The following is a 22,700-nucleotide window of genomic DNA, read 5'->3' as shown; positions in this document are numbered from 1 at the left end:
CCATTCATGTGGAGACGTGCGAGCGGGGGTGTCCTATACAAAGAGTTTGTATAAGGTCGGACCATGAGATGACTAGACTCTGTATATAACGTCGTTGATACTAGAGACTTACATCTCACCTAAACGACCATAGGTGACACGACCTCAACAGCCTACTCTTTTGAGGACTTGTCTGATTTGGGAGCTGGGAACTCAATACACAAGATGGAATTCACTCCTTCCCGAAAGCAGGGGTAAGTAGAAAGATTGCTCCCTTAAGGGTTGATTCCAAGGCTTGAACATAATGGCCACAACTTCTCTTTGGAAGAGAGGACTCGGTCAATAGAACTATGACTTATGTTCATTAAAGAATTCAGTGGTACTTAAGGAGTTAAATGTAACTACAGGGGCATAATGGTTAATTGGTCGAGCTGTACTTACAAGCGATCTGTGAAGGGTTGTCGTACTGTTGATTGGTTAAGATGGACACATAATATATTTGTGGTAAGGAGAGTTCAGTTGTCGATCTTTCGTGGAGTGCCTGGCAGTTAATGGATGGTGGATCCCATGACTAAAAAGTTTAGTCAGTTATTCACGTACCGTCAAAGCTTCAAGCTACAGGTCCATAAGGTCCCCTTGGTAGCTCAATGGATTCAGTTGAGGATCAGTTCTTGGTGTTGATTTGAAATATTCAAATTAACAAGAGGTAATTCGATTATATATGATATGATCGATATGATGTATGAGATACATCTAGTGGAGGATTAATGTAAATGAGATTTACATTAAATACCATGGAATAGAAAAAAGAGTTATAGTTTATATGTTTCATGAGATGAAATATTAAAACTATAGGATATAAATATATTATGGTAAATTAGTTATCATTCATATTTATAATAATATTAATTATTGGATAATTAACTATTTTTCTCTAATAACCAATTGAGTGAGAGGTTATTGGTGGTTTCATGATAACCGTGAGATAAAAGGAAAAATATTTTCCTAATTTTATAAATATTGAATTTTGTGAATTTGAGATTTCCTCTCTCAGAAATATTCTCACGGAAGTTGTCAAGTAAATGGGATTTACTAAGTGACAGATTGGATGAGGTAAACGAGTGTGGAGTGTTAGTAAGCGACAGACACTCAGCTAAGCGATGAGCTAAACGATCGCATAGCTTTTGCTAGACGATCGTATAGCTTTTGCTAAACGATTGGGCATCGACCTATACGATAGGTTCTGTCATCTCCCACTTGCTCAATCGTTTACACGATTGTTGTTTTCTCTGTTGTTCTGCGTCAAACCAAGCCCACACAGAGCCCACCCTTTGGATTCTCATACCCAGAATACCAAGGTAGCCTTCTTGGTGGTATCATACTCAACTCGACATTGTCGAGGTTCTGTGGAGGTCGTTCGCGTTGTTCGAGTTGTTTGTTACCTAGGCGAGTTCGAGTGCACGGTGTTCGTGTAGTGTAGCGGTCGTGTTGGACGAACGTTCGTGGTTGTTGTGTTGCTATGATCGAGCGTTTGTGATCAAGGATCTTGGCAATGAGTCTATAAAAGTGTATAGCATTTGTCCTTGATCTTTTGTATTATCATGCTATAATTTCTATAATTAATGCATAACCGTATGTTTCTGTTTATGACTGTAATTGTAAAGTTCATATATGATTCTAATTTGGAATGATCTTTCCGTTGCTCATGAAAATCCTTGTGTTCAATTTCCTTCATTCAAGAGTTCCTGTTTTTGTTCGAGGCTCGTGACTGTTCAAGGGAGTTTTACGTGAAGAAAAGTTCTTCAATGGTAATGTATCTTGAACCCTTTATTTCTTGCACCAGAGCTGTAATTTATTTTGAATGCATATCTTGTATGTATAATATAAATTATGTTTTCAATAATTAATGGAATTTGGATGATCCGCTTCCGCTCAAGGATCTCTTCAATAGGAGTTCCTTTATTTGATATCAGAGCCAGGTTTCGCTCAAGGATCGTTTAGTTTTTGTTATGCGATTGTGTAGATTTTACTACAAGATCATGTAGCATTTGCTAAATGATCGCATAGCTAATGCTACGCGATTGTGTAGAGTTTGCTACACAATCGTGTTACATTGGTTGCATGATCACGCAGGCGCTCACTTGGCAGACGATTGTGGGGTATTAGATACTCGACGCATCCTTGCATTCTAAACGATCGTGTAGACTATCATGCTTATTGCATAGTCATTAGCTACACGATTGCGCAGTATATGATACTCGACACATGGATGTTAACAACACTATCGCGTAGACTTTCATGCTCATCACATAGTCATAAGCTGTGTGATCGCATATAAACGATCATCTATACTCGATGCCTTGCTGCTCGATGATCAGACATTTGCTATAGGATCAGCTGCAAGGGTTCTTTTGTGGAGTAGTTCGAGGCGAGCGGTTCAAGACCCAAGTCACTTGTTTCGAACCGGTGGACTCAATTTTGTAATAGAACAGCCTTTTAATTTCCGTTTTAGAGATGTTCTATCCTGGTCCATTAACTTTAGTTTAAATATACATGTGATGTATGTTTATTTTATTGTCATAATGTATGTCATATAGTTTTAAAACCCACCATAGGTTATGCATTTATTTTCATGCATCATTTTATATTATAAATGTTATAATATATTAGTATGCATGATTTAAATTACATAAAGCATACTCATGTATCATATAATATAAGAGTTATAGTATATGTATGCATGCATTATAGCATATCCATGCATGATTTATATTATAAATGTTATAATATAAGGTTGAATAGTTGTATGGAGTGTATGTTATAGCATAGTTCATTACTTAGTTATATAAAATTTATATATTAGTAATGAATGAACATTGCATGAAACATGCCACTACCTTAGGTTAAATTATAAATGTTACAATTAACTTATGTATATCATTCATGTAATGGTTGATTTTAATTGTTTCATTTATTTATAATTATTATAATAAATGAAATTAGAATTAAAATCAATAATAAAGAGTTGAATGCAAACCTTAGGCTATAATCTTTTTTTTAAATTATTTTAAAATTTGATTGAGATAGACCTATGATCACGTTTCTAATGAGATTAGAAATCTAAGTTTAATTTTTTAAATCGATTTAATAGGATTAAATTGATTCGTGATAAAATATTAAATTTGTAAGAAATGTATCTATAAAGGACCTTTTGTCTAAGGCTGGTTCTGGCTAGGCTAGGGTACTTAAGTCGATGGAAATGTCGTACCCCTACCTGAGAACCACTAGAAGAAATTTGGGCTTTAATGTCGGTTGATAGTGTTATTAAAGCCTTCAATAACACCAATAACACAGCCTTCAATGTCGGTTGCAACCGACATTAAAGCCTTTTTTTTAATTCTTAACCGACATTAAAGCCCGAATCTGTCCCTTCTTTTAAAATTTCATTGCCGAATCCATTTTTTTGGTCAAATAAGTTAAAAACGACATTATATGTCTCGTGTTTGGGTCAGGAAATGTCCGTGTTTTATATTAAAAAGTATTAAAAAAAAAATTTGCATGGCGAGCCCATCAATATTTGTCTTCCACCTATGAATTTATCCACAAACAAGAATCAATATTTCCAATCCATTACATATACTCATCAATATTTGTCTTCCACCTATGAATTTATCCACCAAAATTTGCAAAACAATACCATAACCAAACTTTCATAGAATACAACTTATACCAAAGCCATCATTTCTCACATTCACAAATATCAATTAGTACTAATTCCATGAATAAACAAGAATCACAATACCATGAATACAGCTTCCAATAATAAAAAAAATCATGTCTTCCACCTATGAATTTATCCACAAACAAATCACAATACCAGAACCAGATTTTCATAGAATACTTATACCAAAGCCATCATTTCTCACATTCACAAATATCAATTAGTACTAATTCCATGAATAAACAAGAATCACAATACCATGAATACAGCTTCCAATAATAAACAGATCATGTCTTCCACCTATGAATTTATCCACAAACAAGAATCACAATACCAGAACCAGACTTTCATAAAATACTTACATCAAGCCATCATTTCTCTCATTCACAAATATCATATTAGTACTAATTCCATTCACAAAGATCATAGTTAAATAAATTTACATTCATTCTAAGCTAGCATTTACATTCTATTGAGATAAAAAACAAGAATTACATCCTTACACAAATCGGCCAATACAACTTGCCCATTGGGTCCGAATTACGTCGATCTCTCCTTGCGTATATGCATCTTTTGTATTGAACTACAAAAAGGAAAAAAAAAAAAAAAAAAAAAAAGATAATTCAACATAAGTTTACGTCCATTTATTAAATTAAAGCTAGTACTATATAAAAAATAATAATTTACGTACGAGGCTGGCATATTCAACTAAAAAGTTTTACATTATCCATATAACTAAAAAGTAAAAAGCCCCCTAAAGCAACACCAAAACTTCAAGCATCTAAAAAAGCAACTAATGGATACAAGACTTCAATCAAATGAAACCACAAAAAACATCTCCAACTAAAAGATGCTATCGAGGGTCAATCCTAGATAATGAAGAATTTGATTCAAATTGACGAAGAAGCACAATAAATGGTTAAACAAGAGGTAACAAAAGATTCGACAATGATAATGAAGAATTAACCTAACCCACAATGCATGAATAACCCACAAACTACCATAGTGCAACCGGATTCATTTAGACAAATAATGCTTAAATATAAACTACCAAAGGATGCCTAAGAAATTCTACTACCATAAACCAACCAAACTATAAACTACCAAAGGATGCCTAAGAATCTATTCCAAAACTTTAGAACAAATAGACTTTTAAGATAAGCATCTTATAAATATTACCTTGTACTTGTTATTAATGTTGTTATGAAGTCCTTTTTGTGTTTGGTGCATCTTCTCCACTTATCAACCTTCTTAAAATATGTCCAATGCAATCTTCCTATCTTCCTTCCAAATCCTTAAGAATCAAAATTTAACCTTATACATCAAACTTGAACCTAACAAAATGAAAAACTTCACTCAAAGTCATTTCATTATTACTCAAATGAGTTAGCTCCCAAATTCTAATTCGACCAGTTTCCAAAAGAATCTTACTCTGAAATAGCTAGTTTATCTAGTTGCAATTTAACACTCAAAGCATAAGAATATTATATTTTTCATAAAGGGACTTGAGTAAACAACAAAGTACCTTCTTGAGTTGGTTTAGTAACTCACTTCTTTCCCAACCTCAGAAGAATAGCAATTGTGAGCATAACAAAGTACCTTCTTGAACTGAGATATTTGCATCCCATGTGTTGCAGCACACTGACTCTCTCATGATTGTGTTCCATGCTTGATTATGACATACCGTTCTTCCTCATATATATTGAAAAGTGTTAAAACAGTAACTATTTAAAGTGAAACAGACATTTTATCTTACTTTTATCTCTCAACAAAATTGTAAACATCCTATATATAAAAGATTTAAAAGAGAGAGATAAAAAAAAAGAGAGAAATCAATGAGTTAGACGAATTAAGAGAGAAATCAATGAGTTAGACGAATTAAGAGAAAAATCAATGAGTTAGACGAATTTATCTGTAATATTTTTCCCTTTCTACTTCTCAAGAAATCTCAGCTCTTCTCGTGGACGTAGGCACCTCTTGCCAAACCATGTTAAAATCTTGTTGTCTACTTCTCATCCCTTACCTTGCATGCGTAAATCTGCATTATAAGTCTTTTGATCTTAAAAAAATCGCCATTATTGCTAAGCATTGAGCGCTCTCAACCTTTCTCTTCCTTCTTTGTACAAAATAATTTCATTTTTCCTCAACATTCAAACACAAGATAGAATCACCAGCAAACAAATCAATTATGATCTCAACATCTTCTTTTCATTTAATAGGAAACTACTATTCAAACACAAGTTGACAGAGACTGTCCAGACTTGCACAGGGATGTGTCACTTTTAATATCAGAACCACTGTGACAAACATCAGCGACTACAGCTTCTAGAAGACGCTCTGTCGGTGAATCAGATGTCAACTGGCTACCACTCATTCTCTCATATAACTCAAAAGCTTTACCACCAAAAACATACTCTGTTTGCCAGTCAAGATAAAGAGCATCTTTCAGAAAAGCAGGACCAAGTACTTCATGCAGCTCATAACCAGCAGGGAACTTCAACGATGTGTTTGACGGATACATATCAATAGTTTCTGATGCTTCCATATCATTTTGAAAGTACATTTCTGTAGGATTGGTTCGGCTAAACGTCCCACTGTGATTAATTCCAACAAATACAGAAGAGGCGTGAGTATTCATAGGGAAGTATGCATCATTTGTCACTATCTTTTCAGGTGGAAGTAAATTACCACATATATTAACCATATCCATGGCAGAATTTTGCTTCTTTGCACCCACTAGACTCCCCTCCACATATCCTGTCATCAAGCAATCTCACTTGTGATTTAAAACTCTCCACATTGATAGCATCTGGCTTTGTTTTTAGAGATTCAGTGCCCTCAGATCGTGACAACTCTATCCCCACATTCTTGCTGACATTTTCATCTTCACTTTTCTGTACAGGAAGTAGATTTAAGAAAAATCCCTGTTTTTATCACAGGAAGGAAAATTAAGGTAATTTTCAAAAGTGTCTAAGTTGTTAAAACAACCAACAACTCACTCACCTGTGTTGCTAAGCTTCTAGATGGAATGTCTGCCTACAGAAAAAGGAAATTTTGATATGATTAGTGTAACTAGTACATACCCTAGCATATCAAACCAACACAGACAAATTCTTTAATTGCTTTTTTTGATGTCAATCTTTTTGATATGCCAACAAATTCTTTAATTGTCTAAACAACAGAAAAAGAGAGAGAGGAAAGATAAAGAGACACAGAAAGACAATTACCACGTATCCTGAGCTTTTACATGACTGCATTGGCTTAATATGCCCTGCTGATGACTCCTGGAGAGTTAGAAAAACATTTCTGATGCGAGCCACAAGATTGACATCCTCAGTTACCTAATTCCAATAATAAAATGAACATGGATACAATAAACAAAAGTTAGATAACATTTATATCTAAGGAATGAACAGAATATTTATGGATAATCTCTGCACTGATCCATGCAAGTTAAACCAAGTAACCCTAAATCTAGACAGTGAGCCAGAAATTGGTATTCCAGTTATATGAGATCAAAACTGTAAAATATATCAGAAAGAAAATTCTAATATAAGAAGCCCAAATAGAATGCACAGGTTGACTGTCTAGGAAGAAATCCATCAGCAATACAAGAGCATCGAAGATAAACCTAAAATTTGAAAATATCTGAAAAGCACACAACTTTATAAATTGAGGTCAGCAGAATAAAAAGGAAAATCATTAGTGAAGATGAAGAACAAAAGGACACCCATCAAAAAACCCAAAGCATCACGAGTATACTTTATTTGTGAACTTTTTTTTAAGACAAGAAACAATTACATTGATGAGTGAAATTACAAAAGAAGGGAAAAGAGAGATCCCAAATCCAAAGGAGTTACAATAAAACTTCTCCAATTGGACAAAAGAGAGGAAAGTGTATAAGAGGAAAAAAGTGAATTTACTTTTACACCAAGAAAAAGCAATTAAGAGAACATTATCAAAAAAATTGTCGATAAGTAGTCTCCTTAGATTTCTCAAGTATACTTCATTTGTGAACTTAATGAAAGTACTAAAATGTGATGAAACAAAAATGAGGTCTCCAGCTCCAATTTACAAATAAAAAAATCACCTGTATTTTAACCCATTATTCAAAGCATGGGTAAAAATTACTGAAATAAATACATATTAACATTTAACAATACGAATAATGGAAATAAAATATAGGTCCCAGACTATCTTTGCTGTTCCAATTCACAAATAGAAAAACATAAAGGTTTTGAAACCTATTTTTTTAGACATTGTACCAAAAGCTACTAAACCTAACAGTCAAATACTAAAACAATTGTAGGGAATGTCAGGCTACAAGAAATTACAATAAATTATAATATCAGAGAAGGCCTATTATTAAAATAGTATTACATGTAACAAGTTCAGAAACAGTTAGTATTGAAAACAATTATGTATACGGCATCCCAAAACAAAAAGTTGATGTTCAGCAAGGAACATAATTCACAAACTTTCACAATCTACCGCAAGGAAATGCTCTTACTCTTATCTAAAGATCCAAGCTGTAAAACCCCATGCGGAACAACTGCTACTACAACAATAGTCTACAAAGCATTATAAATAATAATCAAGTAATCAGTTAGAAAAATTATATATAAAAAAAGAGATTAACAGAAAGTAAACTTGAATAAGCCGGATTTCTTCTCAGACTTCTTATCAAAACAGCACCTGAACAGTTGAATCCATGACCAAATCCATGGCCGGATGCTTGGCCGGGTTGTGGGTTTCGCGTGGAGGGGGGTGAAGCGGGAAATGAAAAAAAAAAAAAAAAGGGAATGGGTTTTGTTTTTTTTAGAAAAAAAAAAGAAAAGTGGATCTTTAATGTCGGTTTAAATCGACATTAAAGGTATACCTATAATATCGGTTTAAAACAGACATTAAAGATCCGCTTTTTTAAAAAAAACAAAACTCATTATACATCCGGTTTCACTTTTTCCAACCGACATTAAAACCAAAAATTCTTGTAGTGAACCTACCTGGAAAGGTGAATTAGATAGATTTATTACATGCATACAAATTTGATGAAATTTTGTTAAAGAGTTTAATAAGACTTGAACCAAAGTTGTTTAATCATCAAAGACAAGAGTTCTTTTTTAGCAAATTAAACAAACACTTAGATAAAATCAGTAGCCAAATTTTCTTGTTTAGTGGAGAATGATAATTATATTGTACTTTATTATATTGTACACCCCACTAGCTTTAGGACAAGTGGGAGATTGTTGGGGTTGATGCCCTAAATCTCGTAAGGTTCTATAGTTTGTAATATTGTATGAACAAACTCTTATATGATTAATAATATATTATATTTTATTCACTTTGTCTATAAATATATGTGATATTTTAGTTGCATTAACCACAAACCAATAATCTAACATCCAAGGTTATTATTGTAACTTAAACATGTATGTGGAGACATACAAGTGGATCATAATTAAGTGATAACCTAAATGGTCTGTAGTAGATGGATAAGGTTGGGTACCTTATCTTGGTGACACTACGAGTATGGCCCACTTTGTAGGTGTTACAATTGTTGTAAAGTGCTACAAATGATCTGATCCTGATCATTCATGTATTAGACATGTGAGTGGAGATATTCTATACAAAGGAGTTTGTATAAGACCGGACCACAAAATGTTCGGTATCATTATATAACACCATTCATAATAGAGACTTACATTTCACCAGGATGACCATAGGTAACATGATCTAAATCCTGAGTGAGTTATGAACTCTTGCCTATGAGAGCGGTCCTTTGATTTGTATGGGTGAGAATGGCCAGATCGCCGACTCAACAAGCCTACCATTTTGGAGATTTGTCTGATTGGGGAGCTGGGAACACAGCTACACAAGATGGACTTCACTCTTTTCCCGAAGCAAGGGTAAGTAGATAAATTGTTCCCTTAAAGACTGATTTCAGGTCTTGAACAATGTGGCACCACATCCTCTCCTGGCCCGAGAGGGGTTTAGTCATAGTAGTACTATGATCTATTGTTCATTAGAGGAATCAATGGTACTTAAGAAGTTAAATGTAACTATAAGGGCAAAACGGTAATTTGGCCTAGTTATACTTACGAGCAATTTGTGAAGGGTCATCGTACTGTTAATTGGTTAGTGGAGTATCTAACGGATGGTGGATAATGTAATTAAAGAGTTTATTTAATTGTTCATATACCGTTGGAGTTTCAGGTCCATAAGATCCCCTTGATAGCTCAAAAGGATTTAGTTGAGAATTAGTTTTTGGGTTAATTTGAATTGTTGAAATTAATAAGAGGGATTTAATTATATATGATATAATTAAATTGTTTCAATTATATATGATATAATTAAATTGTTTCAATTATATATGATATAATTGTCATAATGTATTTGATACATTATAGTTTAATNTCATAATGTATTTGATACATTATAGTTTAATGGGAGGAAATAAATATTTGAATGAGATTCAAATATATTTTCTATGAATGTGGTTCATAGTTGTTAAATTTAATATAAATATGATTTATATTAAATGTCATAAAATAGAGAAAAGAAACTATAGTTTATATTGTATGTGATACAATATTAAAACTATAGGTTATAAGTTATATTTGATATAACATATAATTTAATATAAATATAATATAATAAGTTAGTTATCATATTTATTTATATTATTTTATTATTACTTGAATAATATCTTCCCTCTTTTCTCTCCAACCACCTTAGTGGGTGGTTATTGATTTTGTGGCAAGAGGAGTAAAAGAAAAGTGTTTTCTTTCTTCCTTTACGACTAGCAATTTTGAGATTGCCAAACGATTGAGAGTTGCAAAAAAGTTTTGTGTGTTTCCTCAATCTTCTACCTCCTCCACTCAAACTTTCCCTCCTAACCAAAATAGTCAGATCCCACCAGTCCTGGGTTCTCACCCTGAGAATATCAAAGGCTCTTTGTGGTAGTGTCCACCTTGTTTAATATGAGGTATCTTGAAGAAGGTCTTCAAGAGTTGTTGTTTCTTTTCGAGGCTCATGATTGTTCAAGGGAGTTTTATGTGAAGACAGGTTCTTCAAGGGTAATGTATCTTGAACCCTTTATTTCTTATATCAAGCATGTTGTTATTTTGAATGCATATCTTGTATGTGTACTGTAAATTATGTTTTCAATAATTAATGAAATTTGGACGATCTGCTTCCACTCAAGGATCTCTTCCATATGAGTTCCTTCAAGTTGATGGTTGTTTAACACAACGATAGCACCATTTGTCGCATGTCGAATTGTTTGAACACTTGATCTAGGTGATGTCACTCTATGATATGAAAGCATTAAAAGGGCTCATCGTCAACCAAATGTTTTGATCATCATGGCAATATTTAGGCAACAATGTCATAATATTTGGTGTATACGTCTAATACTTGACATGCTGAGTGGATGTTCAACAAAATGATCAAAATTCTCTAACTCGCATTGTGGTGTGAAGTATAAAACTAATCAAAAGCTCATATTTGTAGTAGTATCAATGGGCTTGGTATTTCCAAAGTTGTTGCATGACTAGCTCGACATAATTCTTTGTATAACCATGCAAAATAGACAACACCTCATGAGTACCTACCGGTTCCCTCAAAATTACCTGGTACAGTTCACTATTTTGAGTGCCCCATGTAGACTTAACTTGTGAATAGGGTATGTAATTTTGGCAAAGTCACATACCCCATCCACGTTTCATTTGCTTAATACATGGACGGTATACAATTGTATGTAAAAGTGTATCCCATCCACACATTGGTAATCCTATTTTTGTTAATATTTAATTAAATAACATTATTTCTTAAAAAAAATCCTTGAATTAGGTGTTTTTTTTTTCATGTGAAAAAATTTGACTTGAATTAGGTTGGCTTTCGATTTTAACCTAAATGTATATAAAAGCATGATAGATCTAATCTTAGAATAGCTATTAGATCTAATCTTAGAATAGCTCACTTTTTTTTTTTTTTTTTTAAGAATAGGTATCACTTAGTTTATAAAATATAACATATATCTTAAAATTTGGGTTATACAATTTCTCATTATTATCATTATATCTTTTTTTTTTTTAATACAAATAGAGATTTAAAACATAAACCTCTTATTCATATGTTAAGTTATTCGCTTTGGTTTATAACTCTTCATTTAGTTTAATAATGAGAGGGTGAATTGTCTTGGCCTTAATCTATCTTCTTACCTTTAGAGATCTAAACCACCTCAAAAATTGGTTAACTAATAGTAAATTATAGAGTTTTAACTATTTACATTTCTAAATTTTAGGTTGTATTGATTAAAATTCTAAATCAATTAAGTAATTAATTCAAAAGTCTAAACTTCTATAACTGAAACATTTAATTACTTTGTTAGTAATTTAGGGGGCGTTTGGGTAAGAGTTGGTTATTATAATCATATTTTAGTTTAAGAAAAAAATAGTAAACATGGTAGCAAAAGATAAAAAAAATGATGAATCTAAAATAGTAAAAACTGTAACAAATACGATAGTAAATTGGGGTTTTGAAATAGGGTTAACTGTAGCTAATTAGGTACTACACAATAGTATTTACTATAGCAAGAGATGATTATTATAGTTTGGGATAGTCCTTGCCCCAAACGTCCCCTTATAGTTTTCTTTCACTTTGATTCTATTTAAAATAAATTCAAAATTACTTAAATAAAAATATTATTCTCCACAAAATTATACTAAGGTAGCAATAAAAATTGGTGTAATTCTTTTAAACCATTAAATTATTGAAAATATTTACAAATATAGCAAAATGTCACTATCTATTAGCGATAAACCACGATAGACATCTATCACTAACACTGATAGATACTGATGGACCGTGATAGATGTCTATCGCAATCTATTGTGATCTATCACGGATAGATAGTAACATTTTTTTTATATTTATAAATAAATTAACTCATTTTCTTTATTTGAAAACCATCCTAAAAAATCCTATGTAATTATTTTTAAATAAAGTAAAGAAATTAGAAGAAAATAAGTCGATTCAATCATTCCAATTTAATGAAAAGCTAATATTATATATTCATTCCCACTTAATTTACAATTATACCTACATCTAAGAATATAACAAAATTCTAATGAATGACCTAAATTAAATTTATTGAGTTGTGAAGGTTTAAATTGTTATAAATTGGTCCATAAGAGCTTAGCTCAACTAGGACGTCTTTAGTTCAAAATTTTCACTCCAATTTGTATTAAAAAAGGATAATTATTTAAATTATAAAACTGTTGAAAATATTTACTAAATATAGTAAAATGTGATTGTCTATCAATGATAGACCATGATAGATATCTATTAGTAATACGGATAATCAATGGACTGCGATAAATGTCTATTGCGATCTATCATCAATAGGTAGTGATAATATACTATATTTATTAGGGTTATTTTCAAATATAGAAAAATAAATCAAAATATTTATAAAATATAACAAAATTTTAGAACTATTTTTATCGGCGTCTATCAGTGACATTGATAGACACGGATAGAAATCAATCAATGTCTATTAGTATCTATTATTGATATTTCTAAAATTTCACTCTATCTTGTAAATATTTTTACTAATTTTATAATTTAAAATAATTTATTTATTTATTAAATAAACCTATTCATTTTTCTATATTTGAAAATAATTTGGTTATAAATTAACGTTTGCAAAAAGAAAAGGGGAAAAAATGGTCTAACGATAACGTCCCGGATCTCCTTCTGTTGCATTAAAACGGACAAATCGTAATTCCCATTTTGAAGCGCGTGAAAAAAAGCGCGTGAGTCCAACATTACGGTGTTTGAGTACAGTACAGTTCAACGCCGAAACTTTCGTATACTATAAAATCTTAGATATGAAGCAAAACCCAAAAACCCTCGGAAAAGAGCCTCCATTGGAATACCCACATCTGCTCCACTCTCCCCTCCGCTTCTGTTGCCGGAGAATTTCTGCGACGGTCATCGGAATTCTCTTTCTCCAATCACCATGTCGCAGTCGTTGGAGCTTTTACTCATTCAATTCCTTATGCCCGACAATGATGCCCGGCGGCAAGCGGAAGAGCAGATTAAGCGTTTAGCCAAGGATCCGCAGGTGGTGCCTGCTCTTATTCAGCATCTCCGCACCGCCAAGACTCCCAACGTCCGCCAGTTAGCTGCTGTTTTGCTCCGCAAGAAGATCACCGGTCATTGGGCTAAGCTTTCTCCTGAACTCAAGCAGCTTGTTAAGCAGTCATTGATTGAGAGCATCACTATGGAGCACAGGTCTTCTCGGATTTTTCATTCTTCCTTGTGAATTCTGAATTGTATTTTGGTTTTGAGCTCTTTCTCTTTATCATGGTGTGGAATGAGATGAATGCTTGGAATGAGTTCAAATGATTCGGTGTAAAGGGAATTGGGTGTGTTCCAATTCGTGGAATTACGTCTTTGGTCTCTTCCTAGCATTACTTAGCTTTTATTATCGAAATTTTATTGGTCATTACTTCGTTGAGGGTGTAGAATTTTTTTCGTATATGTTGCTATTGATTCTTTGTGTGTTCTATTATTAACAAATATGTATACTTGTGATCTTGCAGTCCACCTGTGAGAAGAGCAAGTGCGAATGTTGTAAGTATTGTTGCAAAATATGCTGTTCCAGCAGGGGATTGGCCGGACTTGCTGCCTTTTCTGTTCCAATGTAGTCAGAGTTCTCAGGAAGATCATAGAGAAGTAAGTTCATACCCGACAAGAAATTTTTACTAATCTGTAATCAATCGGTGTGAATGTACTTGTACAGTAGTGACACCAGATAATTCACAACATGACTAAATAATTTTAGAATGTGCATTTTTTTCTATCTTCTTCATGTACTTTAACTGGCGGTACATGTTCGTTGAAGATTTGAAGTCTTATTAAACGCTGTAATTGGTAGGACTAAACCCAATTGTTTCACTGGCTAAAATGTATGATTCCCCTGGTGTTAGTAGGTGGCTTTGATTCTATTCAGCTCCCTGACAGAAACGATTGGAAATACCTTCCTACCACATTTTACAGATTTGCAAACTCTCCTACTTAAGTGCTTGCAGGACGAGACTAGCAGCCGTGTCAGAGTTGCAGCTTTGAAGTAATGTTTTTGTTTTTTACTCACTCTCCTTACCATTAAATAGCTTTGTTATTTACGTGAATATTTTCTTCTAATGTTCAGGGCAGTGGGATCTTTTCTGGAATTTACTAATGATGGACCTGAAGTGGTAAGCCCGAATATGACTATGTTAGAATGGAATTTATGGTTTATTTATTTTGAGCTCCTTGTGTGATGGGATTTTTTCCCCTCCTGTTGATGGCATATAAATATGTTACTATAGCTAACTAGGTCTGCTCGGTGCCTCAGCTTTCAAGTTGTTTTATCATTTCCTTCAGGTGGTCCTGTCTAATACCAATGTTTCCTGGGCTCTTCTATATTATTTTGTTCCAGCTTATGCAACAATCATTCACTCATATCTATTAATGCAGGCCAAATTTCGTGAGTTCATTCCCAGCATTCTAAATGTTGCCAGGCAGTGCCTTGCTAACGGCGAGGAGGATGTTGCAATAATAGCTTTTGAGATATTTGATGAACTGATTGAATCTCCTGCTCCGCTTCTTGGGGAATCTGTTAGATCAATTGTTCAATTTTCACTTGAAGTTTGTTCTAGCCAAAATTTGGAATCTAGCACTCGTCATCAGGTAGGGCTGTATGTCTAACTTTCTTTTAAAAAAATATATATATTACAAATATTTGGAATTTCCTTTTCAAGAAATAGTGATAATTTTCTTTCTTTCCCTTTTTCTTTCCTAATCTTTCCTTCTCTTTTCCCTGTTCAATCCAGGCAATTCAGATAATCTCGTGGCTGGCAAAGTACAAGCCCAATTCCCTGAAAAAGCATAAATTGATTGTCCCTGTTCTACAAGTTATGTGCCCATTACTTGCAGAGTCATCTGATGGAGATGGAGACGATGATCTTGCTTCTGATCGAGCTGCTGCTGAGGTTATTGATACAATGGCCTTAAATCTATCAAAGCACGTTTTTCCTCCCGTGCTTGAATTTGCTTCTCTTAGCAGTCAAAGTGCAAATCCAAAGTTCCGTGAAGCTTCTGTAACATCTTTAGGGGTCATATCAGAAGGTTGTTCAGAACATGTAAAGGGTAAGTTAGAACCAGTTCTTCATATTGTCCTTGGAGCATTAATGGACCCTGAACAAATGGTAAGAGGGGCTGCATCTTTTGCCCTGGGTCAATTTGCTGAGCATTTACAGCCAGAAATAGTGTCACTCTATGAGACTGTGCTTCCTTGCATTTTAAATGCCCTTGAAGATAATTCTGATGAAGTGAAGGTATGGTGGATCCGTGGAGGAGAAATGATGTCATGATTAAATAATGGATTGTGCAGAAGTTTTTAGTGGTGAATTTTCATTTGCAGGAAAAATCATACTATGCATTGGCTGCATTTTGTGAGAACATGGGTGAGGAAATTCTTCCTTTTCTTGATCCTTTGATGGGTAAACTGCTGTCTGCCCTTCAGACAAGCCCCCGGAATCTGCAGGAAACATGCATGGTACAGCATATACTCTCTTTCAAAAAATTTCTTCCACCTGGCCATCTAAACTTTGAGATGAATTCTTAATCTTCTATGCACCAAATGTATTCCCATGACTTGAAAATTGTCAAATGAATTACAGTCCGCAATCGGTTCAGTAGCAGCTGCTGCAGAACAAGCTTTCTTGCCTTATGCTGAGAGAGTGTTGGAGTTGATGAAAATATTTATGGTTCTTACCAAGGATGAGGAGCTTTGTTCCCGAGCAAGAGCAACCGAGTTGGTTGGAATAGTTGCCATGTCTGTTGGGAGAACTCGGATGGAACAGATTCTACCTCCTTTTATTGAGGCGGCAATTGCTGTAATGCCTAAGCTCTTGTCTTTGGCTGGTCTTGATTTCTAGTTTTACCTTCCAAGACTTGATCCATTCCTCCTCTTCTCTTAGGGTTTTGGCTTGGACTTCAGTGAATTGCGTGAGTATACTCATGGATTCTTCAGCAACGTAGCGGAAATTTTGGATGATGGATTTGTGAAGGTAATGATCTTTGTATGGTTCATCGTCAATCATTTTCTCATAGTTACAGCATCTTTGATGTTAAAATTTGTTCTGTAAACAGTATCTTCCTCATGTTGTACCCCTTGCATTCTCTTCTTGCAATCTGGATGATGGCTCTGCTGTGGATATAGATGAATCGGATGATGAAAATATAAATGGGTTTGGAGGAGTTTCATCTGATGATGAAGCTCATGATGAGCCCAGAGTTCGAAACATAAGTATCAGGACAGGGGTGCTGGATGAAAAGGCAGCTGCAACACAAGCTCTTGGCTTGTTTGCACTGCACACAAAGAGTTCTTATGCACCGTATCCCTTGCCATAGATTTTATTATTATTATTATTATTATTATTATTTTGGATTCCCCCTCGAACCCCAGCGTCATCAATTACTATTTTAGGTTCTTTAACTATACTAAGCTATTTGGAGGAAACATTAAAGATTTTGGTTCAACATTCAGGATATTTTCATGAAGATGTCCGACTTCAAGCAATCATTTCTTTGGAACGTGAGTTGCTAGCACTTCTTTCTTTGAAATTATTCTTTAGCCACTGGATAGCTCGTCTTTTTCAAGTTATTCTTTATGATTGGTAAATCGACCTTTTCTTTTCTTAGACTTTATTATCGGTGCAACTCATTTATAATAAACAATGAATGCTGAGGGAGCATTAATAGCGTTAAACTCATAAACTTTTTAATGTGCTTTTATTTGTTATGTTTTCCGCTTATTTTATTAGCATTAGAATGTGAGGGAATCAGTAGCCTTGTCTATTATCATTTTTTATTATTTATTATTTATTTTTGGATCGATTTTACATTTCATTTTGATATCCTTATACTTGTTTGGGGCCGTTTAGATTAGTCTTAGGAGATTGAATTATTAATTGGTGCTATTTTCTGCAACCTTCCTTTGGCCGTTCTGGAAGATATCCCCGCCCCGCCCCGTGCATACTTTTACTTGAAGAAAAGAAATTTTCTAGGAACTACGTCTTTATACATTTTTCATTGAATGCAACTGCAGATATTCTGAAGGCAGCTCATGCAGTCTCCCAAAGTTACAACGTGAGTACTTATTAACACAATTCTTCTTGCATTTGGAGCGGTTGTCATGCCCCATGTTTCCTGTTAATTTCTTAATTGAATATCCAATGAATGATTATTGGTGAATTATAAATTCTTAAATTTTATGTATACTTGTTTTTGACATATACTTGTATGAATTTATGGCCCTTCTTCCCTCAACAGGATATTGCTTACCTTCTTTTTAGAGGAAAATTTTATTTTTACCTGATGTGTTATTTGCATTCTCACTTTTCCCTTCTTTTTTCCCATTGTTCAGGATGCATCGACAAGGGCAAAAGAAATTTTTGGTAAGACTGGAAGAACATGTTATAGGACTCTATGTACATGTTTAATTTTTATTTTAAGTGGTGGTTATTGAGCACTTCATTTGTTTTAGATACTGTGATGAATATTTATATCAAGACCATGGTTGAAGATGATGACAAAGAAGCAGTTGCTCAAGCTTGTACAAGCATGGCTGACATTATCAAGGACTATGGCTATGTTGCAGTGGAACCTTGTAAGTTTTGATATTAAGTTTCAGATCACTGTGAAATGGATTTTATTCAACTATTCTATTCGAATCTTATGGTATGCTGTTATGGTCTAAACATTAGATATGCCTCGGCTAATTGATGCAACATTAGTTCTGCTTCGTGAGGAATCTGCTTGTCAGCAAGTGGAATCTGATGGTGAAATTGATGAGGATGATACTGAACATGATGAAGTACTTATGGATGCAGTGTCTGATCTGCTTCCTGCATTCGCAAAGGCCATGGGCTCTTATTTTGCACCCATCTTTGCAAAGCTATTTGAACCATTAATGAAATTTTCGGTGAGTAAGCGACTGGGCTTGATAGTACTTCAAGATTTACAAGAGAGTAACTTATGAACTGTTGCCTCACTTTCCCTCATGTCCATCCAGAGAGCCTCACGACCTCCTCAAGATCGAACGATGGTGGTCGCCTGTCTTGCCGAAGTAGCTCAGGACATGGGAGCTCCAATTGCTGCTTATGTTGATGTAAGTATTCATTACCGCAGATAATTTATTTTTGCTTCCTCGTGTTCTTTACCAACTATTTTAGAAGCGTTTTCACTATACCTTTTTAAGTGATCTAAAAAATTCGACAGTGTTTGGTTAAAAGATCTAAATTGTGATATAAAAGTGCGTCTCGCTAATTAGAAGTGTTCAAAAATCCAAGATTTCAATAATGGGAGTGGTTTGAAATTCTCTAAGAATAGTTATAAAAATACTTAATAGTATGTTTAGGGAAAACATTTAAGTATCCTTCCCAACTTCACATAAAATATTTTTCTCAAAAGACATGTAAACGATTGAGAACATTTCAAGTGGCTTTTTTTCTAATGCTGTATGCATAACTTTCAGAAAGTAATGCCTTTGGTTCTCAAAGAATTGGCGTCATCAGAGGCAACTAATAGAAGGAATGCTGCATTTTGTGTTGGAGAGTTCTGCAAGAATGGGGGCGAGTCTACTTTGAAGTATCCTTATCTATGCAATTTTATTAGTTTATTTACTTTCATCTGTTGCTCTCTTCTTGATCATTTTATTGGCATTAGAGTTGTTGTGTTGCCTGCCTAGGAACCTAATATTGTTATGATGTACTGATCATATGCTTTTATATTATTTTTCACATTTAACTTTTGCTTTGAACTTTCTTTATAGTCAACACCACCCTTTTTCTTAATCGGTATCAGATATTATAATGATATTTTTCGGGGACTCTACCCATTATTTGGGGAATCTGAGTCAGACAATGCTGTTAGGGATAATGCAGCTGGTGCAGTCGCAAGAATGATAATGGTGCACCCTGAAGCTGTCCCATTGAATCAGGTTAGTTTGTCTCTAGTTACTCTTCTCTCCCCCCAGTTTTCTTCCTTCTGTATCCGTAGGTCCTGGCTCAACCGTTTATTTTGATCTTGTTACCTAGGTCCTCCAAGTTTTTCTGAAAGCTCTACCCTTAAAAGAAGATCACGAGGAGTCCATGTCTGTCTATGGTTGTGTGTCTACTCTTGTTTTGTCATCTAATCCCCAGGTATTTGTTCTGTTGGTCTTTAGCACGAATTTTGAAAATGCTTATTTATGGAGAGCATAGTTTTGTTTTTGGAGATAATTCAGGAATATACACTTTTTGTTAGCGTCCCAATTACATTGTGAGGATAACTCTGTAACATTTGATACTGTGATTGATTGTTACGGGAATTCATATCATGTTGATTTCTGACTCCGAAGTCTCCCGTAGTGCACAGTAACACTGGGGGAAAGGTTGTAGTGTGCGAGGGACATTATGCATACTTCATTACTTTCCAAAATTTACATGAAACCTTGGTGGAAAAATGTTCATTTTTGTTAAAATTTTACCAGTATTTTCCCGGTTTACATACATTTGGGGTCATAAACCTTTTACTTGATCTATGTTATAGGACCCAAATTGTATATGTATTGGACGGCATGGGGGAAGAAGTTTAAGTGCCCTAATTAAACCTTAATGCCTAACATAATGTTTAACCGAGTAAGTTAGGGAGGTATGAAACGGGAAAGCGAGGAGAAAAGGCAGAGGGGTAATCGAATTTGAGATTAACTAAAAGGCACAAACTAAGTTTGTTCAGTATTGAAAAAGAAATCTGGTTGAATATAGTTCTGCTAATTAGTGTGCCAACTGCAGATCCTTTCTTTGGTTCCGGAGCTGGTTAATATCTTTGCTCATGTTGTGGCTTCGCCTATCGAAACGTCAGAAGTAAAAGCTCAAGTAGGCAGAGCTTTCTCACATCTACTTTCACTCTATGGCCAACAAATGCAACCTCTTTTGAGCAATCTCCCACCCGCACATGCAAATGCCTTAGCTGCATATGCACCTAAATGCTAACGATCACATCAGACTGCATTTTCCTCTTCCCTTATCTAACTTGTTTGCTCAACAAGCCTTCTTTCCCAGATAGAGTCTGATAGTTTCGAGAACGAACTCTGTAAGATGAAAAGTTGCCCATCAGGTATGCTGAAATATCTTCATCTATCTTTTGCTTATTTTTCTGCTACCTTATATGTTGTTTCCTTAACATTAATATCATCGCTTGATTGTACAGGTCGGTCGTTGGCACTCGGGGTGCCATTTTTTTTCTTTTTCTCCCCCTGGAGACAATACCGATTTTTGTTTAGATTCATTTGTTTTAATATCATGTTCTATTATATTCTTCCCTATTCTTAGATTCAATAATTTTTTACCATGGTGTGTACTTCCCAGTTTAGGGTGTGAAGTGGTTTAGAGAAGAGGTTTTATTTATTTGTTTTTTGTTTTTTGTTTTTTGTTTTTCTTGGGTGGATGTGAATTTTGCAATGCATCCACAGTCATAGTGATTTTGTCTTTTTTTTCCTCCCTTCGTGGTTAAGCAATGTTTATGTTTACATTGAGATTGAGTTAAAGAAAATATATGGTTGTGCTTTGCTTCTTGTATATTTTATCTTGTTTTCTACTTTTCCTTGAAATTTGTGGTTTAGCAAGCAAGAACGATGGTCGTTCATGTTGATTTATTTGTATTATATTGAGTAAAATAGGTAGAAGTTGTTTTAAAGAACAAATTGCTGAAAATATTTATAAATAATAGCAAAATATCACTAATAGACCATTATTTGTGTTAAACAGTGACATTTTATTATATTTTAAATCATTTTACTATATTTGAAAATAGCCCATTAAGTCTCAACATTTAAAAATTTACGGTTTTAGTTTTATTTTATTTTTCTAATTAATATTCACTCGTCTTCCTTATCTCTAACTTATAAGGTTTGAAATCATGTTAATATAAACATGAAAGTGTCATTAATTCGGAAAAAAAAAAAATTCTTTTTGAAAAGTCAAATTTCAATTTTCTTTTATGGACTTTCATAATTTTGTCCGATATATCTTTGAGAAATTAGAAGATAAAATAAAGTTTTAGGTTTTGTTTGGATATATTTGGTAGAATTCAAAATTAATAAGAATTTTGACAAATTACGTGCAGATCATGTGGTCATTTTTCAAAAGTTTGATTTGTCCTTTACGAGTTTTGTAGTTCAACTTGGGATGAAGTTATGAATAATTGTTAAAATCTCGTTATCAAATATAACCTAATTGATTTAATAAACGATCTTTCTTGAATTTTCTCCTCCAATTTATAATCAAAATTATTTTTTATTATTAAATTTGATTTTATCTAATTAATTTTTATTTGTTTAAATATTTGTTTATAGGTTAAGTTGTATAAAAAAAATCCATTATTTTATACATATGGTTATCAAATTAATTTTATCTTTTTCATATTTTCTGTTTTTTCAATTTGTGCATGTAAGTTCTTTTTTTCATTTGTTAATATCAGATTCAGTTTTATTTTTTTCTATGTTTGAATCATTTGTGCCCGTATAACTGCTTTCATCTTCTATGTTTTCTTTGTCTCTTCAATATTAGCTTCATCCTCCTCATAATGTTTACTTGTTGCTTCATCATGTCCATTTGTTAGTTTATTAGATACTATACATATGACACAAGTACATTGTATTTTATTTTATAATAAGAACGAATATTCGTCATATCAATTACATTTTTCTCTTCGATGTCATCATATTGTTGTTCGACCTCTACTTGTTTTACCTTTTTATTTTGAGGGTCCATCATCATTTTCACCTCTTGCATTATGCTTTAGATATTTAATTACTAGTACTATTTACTATAAAAAATTTTAAAATACAAACATATTTTACCTTTTTTTTTTTTTTTATTGCACTTTCACATCTACATAGAATCAT

The 22,700-nt window shown here is 33.6% G+C and overlaps 1 protein-coding gene and 1 long non-coding RNA gene across 2 annotated transcripts; one reads left to right on the top strand and one right to left on the bottom strand.

Moving 5' to 3' along the window:
• Positions 1-4,054: 4,054 nt before the first annotated feature.
• LOC120088577 lies at positions 4,055-8,483 on the bottom strand. Its single transcript, XR_005484967.1, has 8 exons — positions 8,396-8,483; positions 8,211-8,271; positions 6,928-7,041; positions 6,704-6,736; positions 6,389-6,594; positions 5,226-6,294; positions 4,880-4,994; positions 4,055-4,283 (listed from the first exon to the last, which is right to left on the bottom strand). It is a non-coding gene; the product is annotated as an uncharacterized LOC120088577 (long non-coding RNA).
• Positions 8,484-13,604: 5,121 nt separating this feature from the next.
• LOC120085543 (importin-4) lies at positions 13,605-21,372 on the top strand. The gene is made up of 21 exons (XM_039041571.1): positions 13,605-13,999; positions 14,311-14,443; positions 14,701-14,837; positions 14,919-14,964; positions 15,227-15,439; positions 15,583-16,086; positions 16,173-16,307; positions 16,432-16,647; positions 16,732-16,821; positions 16,904-17,148; positions 17,260-17,348; positions 17,862-17,902; positions 18,180-18,210; positions 18,300-18,422; positions 18,520-18,737; positions 18,828-18,923; positions 19,290-19,402; positions 19,619-19,754; positions 19,852-19,956; positions 20,587-20,911; positions 21,005-21,372. The coding sequence occupies exons 1-20, from the start codon at positions 13,725-13,727 to the stop codon at positions 20,785-20,787; spliced, it is 3,147 nt and encodes a 1,048-aa protein (XP_038897499.1). The 5' UTR covers positions 13,605-13,724; the 3' UTR covers positions 20,788-20,911; positions 21,005-21,372.
• The last annotated feature ends 1,328 nt before the right edge of the window (positions 21,373-22,700 follow it).

Source organism: Benincasa hispida, chromosome 1 (genome assembly GCF_009727055.1).
Source record: "Benincasa hispida cultivar B227 chromosome 1, ASM972705v1, whole genome shotgun sequence".
NCBI classification, from domain to species: Eukaryota; Viridiplantae; Streptophyta; class Magnoliopsida; order Cucurbitales; family Cucurbitaceae; genus Benincasa; species Benincasa hispida.
The sequence above is the reverse complement of the archived record's forward strand: the minus strand, read 5'-3'. Positions and strand labels throughout refer to the sequence as shown.